The sequence below is a fragment of the Sabethes cyaneus genome, chromosome 2, assembly GCF_943734655.1.
Source record: "Sabethes cyaneus chromosome 2, idSabCyanKW18_F2, whole genome shotgun sequence".
In the NCBI taxonomy this organism is placed as follows: domain Eukaryota; kingdom Metazoa; phylum Arthropoda; class Insecta; order Diptera; family Culicidae; genus Sabethes; species Sabethes cyaneus.
In genome coordinates this window covers 173,804,364-173,819,756 of record NC_071354.1, presented here as the reverse complement: position 1 = coordinate 173,819,756, position 15,393 = coordinate 173,804,364, and the positions used below count along the sequence as shown (strand labels likewise).

The 15,393-nt window shown below is 40.6% G+C and overlaps 1 protein-coding gene across 1 annotated transcript; it reads right to left on the bottom strand.

Moving 5' to 3' along the window:
* Positions 1-338: 338 nt before the first annotated feature.
* LOC128736367 (sodium channel protein Nach-like) lies at positions 339-8,569 on the bottom strand. The gene is made up of 5 exons (XM_053830842.1): positions 7,912-8,569; positions 7,777-7,845; positions 6,845-6,945; positions 2,454-2,515; positions 339-816 (listed from the first exon to the last, which is right to left on the bottom strand). Exons 1-5 carry the CDS (start codon positions 8,567-8,569, stop codon positions 339-341), a joined length of 1,368 nt encoding a protein of 455 aa, XP_053686817.1.
* Between the last annotated feature and the right edge of the window lie 6,824 nt (positions 8,570-15,393).

Here is a 15,393-nt window from a genome sequence, read left to right as displayed (position 1 = left end):
GGTGATTTTAAGTTAATTAGATGTACATAAATCAATTTCAGAATACTTTTTTTTAATTCTGGTTAGAATTATTAAGAGATTTTTCTAGGTGCTATACGACGATGAAGAATAAAAAAAACAATTTTGAACCAGCATATTGGCCAATATCCCAGTAATACATGTGTGGCTTCGAATACAGATTAGGAAAAAATTCAAAAGATGCAAACATAAAACTGTTATTTCTTCCACATTTAAACAACTTGTGTTCTATAATTTTATTTCTTTAACAATATGCTACATTAAATGTAAATAAAAAACAACCACAAACCACAGTGAATTACAATACAATGATGTACCGTTTAATATATAAAGTCCAATTGTAGTTCATTTCGATGACGTTCGCCCTCGAAAACCGAAACGGTCAGTGGTTTCTGTCGCTGAAGCTGCTGGATAGTGCTGATATTTTGTCGGTTTTTTCCATACATTCCTTCACGTAAGATTACGTTCTTCCGTTGAAAGTATCCAATCGGAAAACGTTGCGGCCTAAAAATCCGAAACGCGGCTTGCTTTCGCCGACAGAACGCCGTTCTGTTCGTTGGTCCTATTAGTTGCCTCTCACGAATTCTCAGTTTGTAGAGTGTGCATGGTTTTACAGTAAAATAGTAGAATAGTTCCACGATACTAAGCACCGATCCCCCCATACAGAGACCAAAAATACCCCCGAAGGCAGCCAACAGTGAATCCCACGTCATGAATGCTTCACGACGGTATTTCACACAGTACAGGTCCTTGAAGTGCACGTGTAAAGTTGCGTAGTTTGTTACATTACGACCACCACTAGCAAAAAATGTATGGAATTTTATTAAAATTCTAACTGAAGTGGTAAAAGATCATAATAAATTTTAATACAAATGATTAAGCTTTTTTAGGCTAGGCGATTTATTTGCTAAGGTTCGATACTGTGACTTCACAGGCTTCAACTGAATTCCTTTCATTAAACTTATTTAATGCAATATGTACCTACAATCTAACAGTCATGTTAAAAGCTTCCACGATCTCTTTGCATCACTTTAACTGTTCTAATGCATGAGATCGAAAAGAAACTAGATTTTGTTCACACCGTTTCGATGTTTTCGTTTGTATACATGCAGGCGTTTACCAGCATTAACATTGCTGACAGGTACGTTTTGCAGAAATCAGATCAAATTGACAAGAAGAATGCAGTGAATATATTTGTAAAAACAGAACCCCGCTTTTGGGCCCTAAAAACTGCTTCCAAAATTGGGCTTTCCGCCGAAAAGTTAATGGCATAAATAAAAAGTACTGTTAGGGTTTATTTCTAATTCCCGTCGTAGTAAGTAAAGCGATTTGAATTTTCATCATTTCTTGGATGGATTTAATGAATACTCCAAAAGTTCTTGTGCTGATTTGACTAAAACACACCTAGCTTCCGATCCGTGAAATTTGAAATCACTGAAAAGCGTTATTAAAGCATATTATTGAAATTACGCAACTGACTTTATTTCTTAAATTCTTCGTACTGTTTTAAAATCCGTCCACAACTCACAACAATGTTTACGAAGCTAACGCGCATGTATTTGTGTAGGGCGGCATGATAAATGTTATTCTGCAAAATTTCTGCAGATCAGGCAAGTTTTCCTGGCTGTAGAATAACGCCAATGCTTTGCATGAGTTATTTTCATTTATGAATGACGGAAATTAAAACGATTAGTCGACATTTTCTTCTTCGTCGCACGAAAAAACGTAGAAAATTTGGCTGGTAGGACTTCTTTAATGATAAAAAGCATTTAAATAGATCTCAGCTCACTTTGATTGATCGCATATGATAGACTAAAATATTAGGGAATAACTAGTTTTGCATTGTGTGTCATAAAAATGCTGATATTTTTAATAATTTGTGTTGGATAGGACGGGAATGGGCAATTACGACGAAGCAGCAACATACCCTATATCTATCCACCTTTTCACGCGCCTAAAGGCGGCTAGTGGGTACACTTTTCGAAAATGTTTATTGACTATTGGCAACTACGCTCACCTATGCTTGATAGTTCTACAACAACAATCAAGGGTGGAAATATTAACTTGACGTGAATAAAGTTGCCTTAGGCATGCTGATATTTTCTGAAAATTTTACCCACTAGCTGCCATTACGCACGCGAAAAGGTGGGTAGTCCTGAAGTTTAAAATTGAGTTCATAAATCATTTTTTCATTTCAATCGATCAATCAATCAACCAATCTAATCTATACCCAGCCAGTTTGATCCTGGTGCTTGTTAGAGCTAATCTCAAACGCACATCTTGTCTGTATTAATATTTACTATGTATAATACTATATATCAAATATATTCATAAAACATTTTTCATTTGTTCCATTAACTAGATTTCTTGTCAATTGAACTTGGATTTAAAATTAAAGAAGAGATGTCAATTACAGAAACCCTACAAATACTTACAAATAGGATGAATTTAGTGCTCCTGGTTGCCGTTTGCTTGAAATGCTTTGTACGTTGTAATTCTGGATAAAACGAACCAAAATGATGTATTAGACAGCTGTGAATAATTGTCAATTATTATTGTTTTTAGAGAGAATTCTCCATGCATTTTTTCCGAATTCTCAAATTTAACGTAGATTTTCAAGCATGATTGCAGTTAAGGTTGGCATGGAAATTTATAATACAAACGGCAAAAATAGAAAACTACCGATGAAGGTCAATGTTATCGTTTCGTCTCGTCGTGTGCTATATCTCCGAGATCTAAGTCGAACCCAATCATTGGTAATCTTGCTGGGAAAACGTCCATACAAGCAATCACATTTACCGTGGCCCGCGCTTAAACCCAAACCCAAACCGAAATCCTAGGCCAAGTCCAACCCCAAGTCCAAGTTCAGATTCAAGTACAAGTTGCCTGGTTGTATCTAGAAGTAGCAGGTAGCTCACGTCGAATCCAACAGAGCGCCAGGAATAGACCGCATTTCAGCCGAGATGCTCAAAGCTGACCCATCTTTGACAACCCAGATTATGCATCACTTATTCAGCAATATGTGGGAAACCGCAACTTTTCCGGTGGACTGGATGCAGGGCATGTTGGTCAAAAAAGGAGACCTAACTTAAAATGGTAACTGGTGTGGCATCACGTTGCTCTGTATTACTCTTAAACTACTCTGTAGGTCTGAACCCTTAACCGGATCCAGGAAAAGCTCGACGCTACTCTCCGATGGCAGCAAGCTGGATCTCGAGCTAGCCGATCATGTGTACATCATATCACAACATTATCCTAATATATTACATCATATTAACATTATCCGTATTATTTTGAAGCAGATCAACGAATCCCAGGATTCTCTTCTGCTAGTGTTCATTGACTTTAAAAAGACGTTTGATCGACTCAACCCGTCACCACGAAAAATACTAAAGCACTGAAAAAAGGAAACAAGGAAATGCGGACTGGAACAAGGACTGGAGGAATCGAACAAGTTCGACGTCGTAGCGCGGCACGAGCTGTGCTGTAAGAGTTCAAGGGTACGTACGTTCAGGGATGGACATACCATCTACCAGAGCTGCGGCAATACACACAAGCTGGCTACAGCTTTCATAGTAATGGACGAGATGCGGAAACGGGTGATTGGGTGGTGGCCAATCCATCCTCGAATGTGCAGGTTGAGAATCAAGGGCCGGTTCTTCAACATAAGCATCATCAATGTGCACAGCCCTCACCTCCGAAGCACCGAAGACGACAAGGATGAATTCTACGCGCAGTTGGAGAGTGAATACGACCGATGCTCAGGTCGGTCAGGAGGAGGTATACAAACTTTTCCGCCTCCAAGAACATGGCCGTACGTAGTACTTTCTTCTACCACGGACTGCTACACAAGTACACCTAGAGGTCATCAAAAATCAGACAGAATCGCAGAACGACCACGTTTTGATCGTATCGACGTTCGATCCTATCGAAGTGCTAACGTTGACTCGGAGCACTACCTAGTGATGGTTAAAACCCTTCGCTGTGAACAACACGCGGTATCGAGGCTTTGTGCCGCAAACCGAAATGTGTCGGGATAAGAATGGCAGTATTCTGACGGACGATCGTGAGGTGACCGATAGGTGGAAGCAGCACTTCGATGAACAGCTGATTGGCGCCTAGGTGGAGAGCCGAGGAAATCAATTTCGACGGTGCAACAAACAGGTAGGAGGTGCCAACCCCAGCGATAGGCGAAATTAAGGAAGCCATCATGCGGCTACAATAAAGGAACAGCAAATCAGCTGGGAAAGATGGCATCGTTTGTATGCACCGTTTATTTGTTAGAATTTCGGGTAAAGCACAGCTAACGGAGGAGTGTAAAGATGGGATTATCTGCCCGATCTACAAAAAGTCCGATAAGTTGGACTGTAGGAACTATCGTGCGATCAGCGTTCTCAATGCCGCCAACAAAGTGCTGTCCCAAATCATTTTCACGACGAACAGACTTGTGGGAATTTATCAAGCCGGCTTCGCCGAAGGTCGATCTACAACGGATTAAATATTTACACTGTGGCAGATCCTCCAAAAGGGTCGTGAATACAGAGTTCCCACACACCATTTGTTCGTTGATTTCAAAGACGCATATGATACCATTGACCGCAAAGTGCTATGGAAAATCATGGACGAGAACAGCTTACCCAGGAAGATCATCAAACTGATTTTGTCTACGTTGGAGTTTTCGAAAGACGAATACTAAGAACGATCTTCGGCGGCGTACAGCAGAACGGAGTATGGAGGCGGAGGATGAACCAAGAACTCGCACAGCTCTATGGCAAACCCAGTATCCAAAAGGTGGCTAAAGCTGGTTGGATACGATGGGCAGGGCATGTTGCAAGAATGCCTGACAACTACCCTGTAAAGATGGTGTTCGTCTCAAATCCGATAGGAACAAGACAACCAGAAGTGCAACGAGCAAGTTGGTTAGACCAGGTGGAGCGAGATCTGGCGGAGAGTACTCGGTGTCCGTGAAATTGGAGAGCGTTAGCTTACCAACAAGTTAATTGGAGAAACCTTGTTCTGGGGCGCACTTAAGCTTAGAGAAATTCGCGATAAGTTAGTCCATCTTATTGGGGTTCAGTACGAGGCGTTCTCGTGCAAGGTGTTGCACAATGGCGTCTTGTCCGATCCTATAAGGATTACTACTGGTGTGAAACAGGGCTGCATTTTAACACCGCTGCTGTTTCTCATTGTTATATATGTTACATTGAGTTGATCGCCGCAATTGTTATATATAGCATATTGTTATAGATGACATATTTGTTGGAGTGACTGATAGTAGACCAAATCGAGGATTGCCTTGGAATCCTCTGACGACGAAGCAACCTCGACCTAGTCGATGGTTTTTCGATCGAAATTGGATTATATTCTTCATTCCGCCATCAAAATCCAATGGGTAAAAGAACACGTTCGAAACAAGTTGAACGAAATAAAGATCCGTTCGAAATACAGAATATGGGAGATTGTCTGGCGTGCACATCACCGAAACGATATGCGGAGTAGCTCTCAGACAGCAGGTCTCACAGTCAATATAACAAAGATTAAATCTACTAACTTCACAATAGCGGGACTACAGGATTAGCAGGTGGAAGTGGATTGGACACAACTTGAGGAAAGGAGAAGCACTCGACTGGAATCCGTAAGGACAACGTAGAAAAGGCAGACCCATAGGCTCACGACGACGCAGCTAAGCCAACGGCTGCCATCCGGCTGCCAACAGCTGGCGACAGGTAAAAATCATGGATGGTAAACGTCGGTAGTGGAAATCTCTGATATCATTCCTTTCTTCTGTCGGACCGGCGGATATGGATCAGTAAATAAGTATAGGATGCACGGAAAGAAATTTGATTCCAGTGCCATGAATGAAATCATGAAATGTGAATTCCTGCCAAATCATGACTGAACTGCCATATCAGGCAGCACAAAATCATGAATAATAGTTCATGATTTTGCGTTGTGTTGTACTGCAAGAAGCTCGTGATATCATGATGATTATTCATGGTGTATTTTTATAAATCATAAGCTAGAAACCTGGAATCATGAGTCATTTTGCTCGTTTTGGAGAGCAAATTTTTATCTGTGTGACGTTATATCTCCGCCAAGTTTTAATTTGTTTTGACCGATAGAATTGCTAAGAAATTATTGTTTTCGTCACGAATACGACAATGGATTTGAAGGTGCATAAGCAAAAGTGACTGAATAAACTCATTTTACCAGACACAAAGGTCCTGTGAAGCCAGATTTCGCTAGCTGCAGATATACCCGGGCGATACTTCAATGGGGCCATAACACCCAGGTCGATTTCATTGAAAAAAAAAATGGATTGGATTGCCCTCTTTTGCACCCAAACAAAAAATATCAGCAAATATCAAGAGAAGAGTTGAAGATGACAATAGGATTAGCTCAAGACGCTGTACAGAACATCATGTATTGGAATAATTTGGTCACAGAGTTTGACCAATATCGTATGCATCAAATGGATTGACTATTGCCATTTTCCTTGCGGCAAGTTGCTATGCCGAGATAGAGCTGGTTTTTCAACACTTTGTTCCACGTGTATTAGTCCTTAAGACTGCTGTTTTGCTGATTGTATGTGTGTTGAAAATGAAAGAGCTTTCATCTAAAATAAAATAATACACTATTTCACTAAAATCATTTCGCTTCTTTTGATTTTAGTTTGCCTTTTACGTTTTGTTAAGGAATGAGATGCTTTTATGTGCCAAATCATGTCTTCAAATCCTCAAGTAATGCAATAAACAATAATATTATTGGGGCTCAAATTCTATAAACGTATTTTTTCAATATGTGCGTTTTTGTAAAAGCAGCTTACCAAAAATCTGCAGGAAGGCATACAGTCGCAATCCATACCGAGATTGAAGTTTGCGTGTCCTTCAGAAACTCCAGGTGGTGGTCGTAGGCTGTAAAAGAATTCTTTCAAAATGAGCATATGTTAATTAAAGTATGATGATAAATGATGATGGAAAGTTTGGAGATCAAAGTAGCTCACAATTTTATTTTTGAAAATAATTTTGCTTTTCTGTAAATATTCATTGTGTGCTTTTAATTAACCAGTTTCTTTACAATGCAATAGGTCGTATGAATAAAACTTTAAAAGTTTGCTTTGATTTTCGCATGTAAATCTTATGGGAGAGTTTGCTCTAACTCTTTTATTCATGCGGCCTAATGTCTCGTTGTACGATATTGTAAATGGCTTACATGATAAAATTCTGCATTTTTTTTTGAATATATTTTGCATATCTATACATCTCTACTGAAACACTTCAATGAAATAAAGTCAAAATTTCAGTTGTTAAGATTACTATACCTACACTAATATTTTATTGTACTATATTTACAAATCTTATTATTTTATAAACTGATTCCGGAAAGACTATAAAGATTAAAAACAGAAATTTAAGAATGTGAAAAATGAGGAATAAATCCATAATCTTTACAAATTTCACAATCCTTTTCCATAGAGGAGCCCAGGGCAAGTTTAAATTTAAGTTTTTGCTATGAAAATCTCGATTTTTCCTAGTTGTTGCTCAAAATGAGCAATAACGAATTAAAAGCACAAAATGTTGTATTTGATTTGCTATATATCAATTTTGTCATTAAAAGTTGTCCTAAAATATATTTCGTTTATTGACGTTGATTGATATACTATTAATACTTTATGTAATATGAATATTTAAAACTGTAAGCTGCCCGAAATTTATAACTATGATAAATGGCGACACGACATCATTTGAATTCGATTACTTCTGAAATGTCTCAAGCAGTCGACACTGTGTAAAGTGCATAGTTGTACATTCTCCGCCTCGGTTATATCTATGACAAAGAATATAACAATAATCATTAACCACACTTTTTAGTTCACAGTATTGCAGAACTCACTGAAATCGGCATAGAAGAATGGAACACACTTGCATAGCCGAATGATCGTTCTTAACCGACATTCCGACATACAAAGATTCAAACTGAACTGACTGTTCGATTGCAGTTTGCCTTCGTTATCCATAAAACACTTCCTCTGCTCCAAGGGCACTCGACTTAACGAACTACTACTACCGATTGGTGTGGGTGTAACGCAAAAATCCACATCCCATCCAGGTTGTAAAGTGTCCTCAAAATCTGAATCCGCTGGGAAGTCCTGTGGGTTATGCACAAACACTTCTGCTCCGTAAAATGATTTAGTCGGCGCCATATAGTTCTCCGGTTGAATGTCCACCGTTACGGAGAGGCCAACGTGCTTTCCAGCTCCCGACAGGCGAATATTCACTGGACCAGTATTTCGGGAACTGGCTTTCTGCCCAACGTACATGGATTTGTCCGCATTGAAGGAGCAGCAGAATCCAACGTGAGTTTTGGTGACTTGAAAATATTTGGAACAAGGAACTTCGGCCCCCAGCCAATAGCAATATTTGATCAATTGATCGCACGGTTGGTTAAGCTGCAGCAGCATTGTAGCCGGATTGTAACCGAGTTCACCTAGGAATTTTTCATGATGCATTGCATCCGGGTTGGATGTTTCGAAGCTCACCAAGCTGGACATGGACACCAGCAGGTTGTTTATTTCATGAAGTGTGAGACCCTTCAGCTTTCTGAAATTGGACGCTTGTTTAGGTAATGGCATTTTTTTGTTATAACGTGCAATTTGTTATGTGTTATATTATTGTGTGTTATATTATTATTTTTGCCGATCGTAACTGATTTTGATATTATTATTCGCCAATGGGGTACGATTTTAAAGTTATGCTCTAATGCTCAATATTTTTGCAGTTGATTTTGTAACAAGATTATTGAAAACTTCTACTAGTTTACGCAGAGTTTCTAAATTTTCTATAGACATTGACACTCACAGCTGCTCAGTCAGGTTTTTCGCTCGACTTTTGTCTATTTTATTTATGTTGCAAATTGTGACTGCGGGAAACGGAATGTTCCAAATTGGGTAGGACGTTGTCTCAATCGTGGTGATCGTTGGGGTATTTTTAAACCTAATCCAGGCAAGCTTCATCATGACGAGTGTGAATATAACACCCAGTACAGAAATAATTCCCCACACTACTCTGACTAGAGCATGATATTGTCTAGATCCTTGAAACTCTGAACCAACCACATACTTTAGTCCATGGAGAGATGTGTGCTCACAAAATTCTTTGCAAATCTTTTTGAAAGAACCGTAAAAATCTTTTATTGCGCCCAAACGATTCACTAAAGACGCCGAACGTCTTAACTTATGGATGGGAGTGAACATTCTGCACAAGCTGTCCTTGCTAAACTGATATGGTAGGTGCCCGCTAGGATATTTGCAGCCAGCGCTGCGAATTCTGTAACACAATGCTTTGTTCGCATCCGTTTTTATCCTAATTGGTCATAAATAATGTAATTCTATCATGGTAATAAATAATCGGGTTGGACGGGCAGTGGCAATTAATGGACCAGTAAACATTTAGGCCTGCATTCAATGACTCTGTGACTATTATGCGGCAATTTTGCACTTCTTGGCTGGGAGCATCGCATCAATCTCGTTGACCTTCAACTTCAAACTTAAGGAAAGGAAGCCACAATAATGTTTGTAGATGATTATAATACTATAACGAAACTTTGGCCAACATTAGATTTTAAAATTTCTGTGTCATCATTTGATTTTGTTAAAAAATTAAAATTTTCCGATTTTTGCGGATATTTCATACTTTAAAAGTCTATAATTAATTCATGAACAGATTATCGATAAATCAAGCCTATTCATGAAATTAATATAATTCATAAGTAAATAATCAAAAAAGTTATTCCTAAACGTCGTGAGTTGTAGAGAAAATTTTTTCCTATTGAATTATACTACTGCAAAACACGAATGGCGATAGACGAAGTACTTTGTAGGCTGCGTTAGAGCGTAGTGATCGTTCGATAGTTCTCAAATTCCAACTTGTCAACTTTTTCAAATGTTGTTCATATTACGTAATTGCTACTGATAAGTTGATCCAAATAGTACATTGATTTTGTATATCGTCTGCTTCGTCTGCCGGCGTATGTTTCTTGATCGAAAAATCTTGCGGAGGGCAAAATAGCTCGATTTCCAATCTAAACACCGCATTGAATCTCCATACTCGTGTGGTTGTCGGCTAAGATCCTAGATCCCATATATGAAGTCATCAACCACTTAAAGTTCATCACTGGCAATAATCACTATCCATAATAGGCGAACGTTATTCTTATTTGAAGCACTTGATCCTTAGCCCAACCATCCTAGCCCCTGCAGTGCTCTTACCAAAAATCGTGCGTTGCATTTCAATGCCCCCCGAGAGTGCCCTCCCTTTCCTCGCTTTTTCCAGTGTAGCTTTGTTCAACCGCGTAATTTTATTCGGTAATCCATTCTCGTGCATTATACCCCACTGCTGGTCGCGTTCGACTGTATCGTATTTTGCTTTGAAATTCAGTTAATAATAACGCATCAGGTCGTTGTACTCCCGACATTTCTGAGATTTTTCGATTGGTCAAAAAATGTGAAAATGTGGGCCCCCATAAGACCCTCCTGATGGTATCCTCATATTCTCTTGCTATTGCGAATAGACGACGTAACAAGATTTGAAAAAGCATCGAGCGCCCTTCTTCTTGTTCTCAATGATCATTTTTATATTGTAAGAACAATAAGTGTGGTGTCCAGTGTATACATTACGTTAGTAAATAATTCAATGGAGCAAATTTTCCTCAAATTCTACGTTTATCAAGCCAAAATCAAAACAATCAAAAATATTTCGACGCCCGACACCAGGGGGAAAATGGCAGTTGACCAGAACCTTAACTGTAGCTAAATGGATCATGGATGTCGGCATATTGTTCAACTCTTTCGTGGCTTTGGTGATCAGCTACTTGGTCGCAGCAAAGGGACGTTAGGAGGGTTATAGGATGGTTTTCGGCGCCACCTTTATTTCCAGTTTGTCCATCTACTCCAGTGATCTTTAGGTATAATGGATAGAAGCCAGTTCTGACCAAAATACCATATCCTTCTTCACGTGATACTTCTTGATGAAGGCGGTAACCTCCGACAGGTACTTCGTATTTTATAACTTTCCGTTCACTACAAACTTCGAAGCCACAGAAGGACCTTCTTCGGGAGCATGGTGTGAGCTGGTTTGACATCATAGCTTACCTCCTTGGTAGGGGAAGTACCAGGTCCTTGGCTATGTATTATAACCACGACATTGCGCTCCGCCGAAGATGACGATGTGGACGATTGTGCTCAGACGCGGCCGGTTTCGATTGACGCTTCCGCACGAAAATATGCATTTTGACCAGGTACTTCACCATTTAGCCGGTTGCTTCGATTTTACGGTCCAAGGTGCGGAACGATGAGGTCGCCTCGCACTTGGTCTTCCTTTACAGCCTCTGCTGTACGACCATAAACGTGTAGTACCGTCGGACGGCCGGAATCAGGTTTTCGTTCGACGGTCGCCCCATTCTTCAAAAGGAAGAAGATGTTGTAGGATGTATGCGGCTATATTCGGCGGACACGAAGTGCCTCCCGATGTTCAACTTTTTTGCTCTGAGCCGGAGCTACATACAAAGTATGAACAAAGCACCAAGCGTAGCTGCTTGACTGTTTTCGCCATGGCTGCGGCAAATTAACAAATTACGTTGACAATTGTGTTCTGCGCATACCAGGGTTGCTATGATTGGCAATGTATAGGTGGATTCACCGCCAGGTGACAGAGTAATCAGGTTAAAAATCACTAAAATCAGCCCACTTTTTTTAATGAAACGTTACGTTACGCCCTTATTTTGTTACTATAAGTCTACGTAGAATGTTCCAAGCTACGACTTAAATATAGTATATTTTAGTTGTGGTTCTAAGCCATCTATTCTTGCTTGTACGTACCCGTTGTTTTTAAATAAGTTGAGTAGCCACTCCTGGAGGGTAAACACTCACTAGACTGAGGATGCAAGATTCCGCCTGGCAGTGAAATCATCATCAAGAGCCGCCCCTGACATGTGTAACCGTTCGAAATAAAAGTTGTCTAAAACCACGCCGCAATGACCCGTTCGCGTGATAAAATTACAATAGGGCACGATTTGCCATAAGCGACTGAGAGAAATGCCTGATAAGGAGAGCTGATGATTGTATAACTTTTCGCCGAATACCATTTCGCGGAAAACCAATTCGCGGATGACCATAACGCGGAATATACTGTTTCGCGGATGACCATAACGCGGAATATACTGTTTCGCGGAAAACCATTTGGCGGAAAACATTTTCGCGGAAAGTACCATTTCGCGGAAAACATTTTCGCGGAAAGTACTATTTCGCGGAAAGTACTATTTGGCGGAGAACCACCGCTTATTCAGTCTGAAAGCCGCAAAAAGCGGCTTCGCCGCTTTGTATTCAACAAAAGTTAAATCGATGCGAGGACTAGGGAAAACTAACTAGAGGTCAGTAGACCTAGGAAAACGAATAGACCTACACAGATGTGATCTGTGGCCGGCGCTTCCGACGGCGGGTCACCGGCGAACACTCGCCGTTGCCTGCGGCCGGCTCGCCCTGAATCATCTAGGAAACGGTTTTCCGCGAAACAATATTTTCCGCCAAATGGTTTTCCGCGAAATGGTTCTTTCCGCCGAACGGTTTTCCGCGGAATAGTCCTTTCCGCGAAAGAGTTTTCGGCATTTTGGTACTTTCCGCGAAATAGTACTTTCCGCGAAAATGTTTTCCGCGAAACGGTATTCCGCGAAACGGTACTCCGCGATTTGGTCTTCGGCGAAATGTTATACAACCGAGCTGATGCCGTTATCGATCAAGGCAGCGCGTTATACGATTAGCGATCGAGGACAGTATCCGAAGCGTACGCCATATATCTCACCATTGTGATTTGATCGTTAGTCTGGCACAGTCGTATCGCCAGAATGCTTTAATTTAACTGTCCATTGTGCAAACCATATCCTGTGCACTAAATGGATATTGACTCAGGTAAGTCTTTCTGGCTTCATCTGCTCTGCTAAAGAAGAGTTGGCAAAATATTGAAGCTAATGGATCGTTTTGTCCGTCGGTTATAGGACCCAAAATTTTAATATAGTCAAGCACTTCGTACGACTATCATTGCGGACGCCACCTTCTTTTGCGACGAGTTCGCCACTCTGCTGGGGCGGAAGATCGAGGAATTGGTACGAATACTCGACCAGGTGTCTCGGAACGGACCAGGGAATGCAACAAGCGCAGCTCAACGTTAAATAAAGATCGATAGAGGACTGGATTCAGGCGGCCGAGGCTCGCTGTGTGCACGTGGCGGTGAGCAAGGCCCGCAGTTAGCACGTGGCGGAGGCTACAAGCCATTTGAAGGAATTCGGGCAGCGAGATACCGAAACGTATCGCATAGGACAGCGACTGAGGCTCGCCGAATGCACGTGGCGGTGAGCTAGGCCCGCAATTAGCACGTGGCATAGGCGGGAAGCTGTACGAAACGGATACGGATACGAATCTGGCCACAAGGACGCGTGTGTCGCCAGAGCGGCAGCAGTCGTTATCAGGGTGAGACACTAGATATAAAGACGCATGTACATAGATATAAAACGCATGTACTTAGTTCCTAAGCAAGAATAAGCGACGAGGTTCAGTTAGGTTAGGGTCAGGCAAGGATACCCGCGAATAAAAAGCATGTAAACGAGACAAGTTTTGTAATCATTCCTAACTCGTGCCGATCCTGGGACATTAATAGGCCTTTTGGTTTAACGAAGATTATTGCTCACCTGGCTGAGAAAAGAGTCGGTAGCACATGGGAATAGACACTTAAGGAGGAACCGAATGTAGTATTTTAAAATAACGAAACCCCCTATCACACCTCACTCAGAAGCTGCGGCAGGAACATCGTTCTGGGCAAAAGATCACCAGCATCTAATACCAGCACATCTAATATCAATACACTGGATTATACTACTGTTCTGTTAAAATCTGTCGCGCATTCCGGCGGCGAGTCGAGTTCGTAATCGTGGCAAGTCGTATATTCAATCAATTTGGTGCAAATAACATCTCACAAATGGTACCTTTTTCGACTTATTTGCATCAAATTTTGCCAGCAGAGATAAAAAGCCGAAACTTTCAGGATGGTTTCGTTTTAGAGCAATTAGGAAAAATCCTAAGACATGTATTTTTAATTTTGTCCCCATACAGTAGCACGATCCGTTATTTTTAAACAGGTCGATTAGAGTTATTAGCAAACTTTCTTTATTTCTTTGGGTCCAACTTGATACTTTATACCTAGGCTTTCGTAGAATCGAGAGAAAAGTTGAGAGGAAATGGGTTAATGTGGTGGAAACTTATTTGCAGCAAGTTATTTGCCTCTGAATCATGCCTCAGCTCAACCTAAATTACAAAACTACATTACTCTATATAGCTAGTTAGTATAGCGGATTGTATCAGATTCCAATGATGACACTGTAGCTCGTCTTACAATGGTATCGAATAGTCCAAAAAGCCAGAAAATAAAAAATCTTCGATTTGTAAATTATTTTTAATCTCTGCGTCGTTTGTTAAACCAAAATGTTCATTAGAACCAGTGGAAAACCATTCCGTTTTCAGAGCTTTAACTATTATTATTAACTCATAATCCAATTTTAGTCATGAGTACGTTGTAGTATTTGAGATGAAAAAAAATCCTGCGTCATCCAGCTTTTATTATTCAAAAGTATTTTCCAGTCTGAAAGCTTGAAAATGTAGAAAAGAAACCCTACCGCGGCAGTGCAAAAACTCGTTTTAACCCATATACAGTAAGATTTCATGCTATAAAACATGACTTCAGCAGTCACAGCATAGCATTGGTGTAGTAAGACGGGGCGGACCGGGGAAGAACCCAAAATATCAACCGTACACTGCAGCATACAAACCGGGCTGTGCGAAATGCCGGGTCTTATGTTCACTCGATCAACTTGATATACAAAACAAGAACAGAAGAGAACAAAATTATTGAGTGTGTATACATATCAATGAATTAAAAGCCGCCGCTGCCGACAATGACCGCCGCTAGAACCTTCTCAAACTTCTTATGTCAGGCTATAAATGAAAACCGTTGCGTGGGGTGTTTCTCGAACGTGACTCGTGATTAAATATTTAGGATTTGTAAGGAAATTCATTGCATGTCTTACTATTATAACGCAGTTTAAACTAATTTGCAAGAGTAATGTTCGATATGAGTACAAATTTTTGCGCAACGCGAAATAATATTTCAAAAAAAGATCGAGTTTATCCCATGCTACGGTAATGTTGGCGCACACCCACAACGAGAAAGTCCCACAAACACACATGCTTTCGGCGTGGGCAGTGCGCAGCATAAACCAGATGAGAGAGAGAGAGGCACCGTAAAGCCAAAGCTTATGTTGGCGAACGACTTG

Bases quoted from the DNA above. Each gene is read 5' to 3' on its own strand.
- LOC128736367 (XM_053830842.1), bottom strand. From the start codon at position 8,569: ATGTCCAGCTTGGTGAGCTTCGAAACATCCAACCCGGATGCAATGCAT. The intron at 7,846-7,911 runs GTGAGTTCTGCA...TCTTTGTCATAG, and splicing joins ATTCTTCTATGCCGATTTCA to ATATAACCGAGGCGGAGAAT. The intron at 6,946-7,776 runs GTAATCGAATTC...TCATTTTGAAAG, and splicing joins CTGCTTGAGACATTTCAGAA to AATTCTTTTACAGCCTACGA.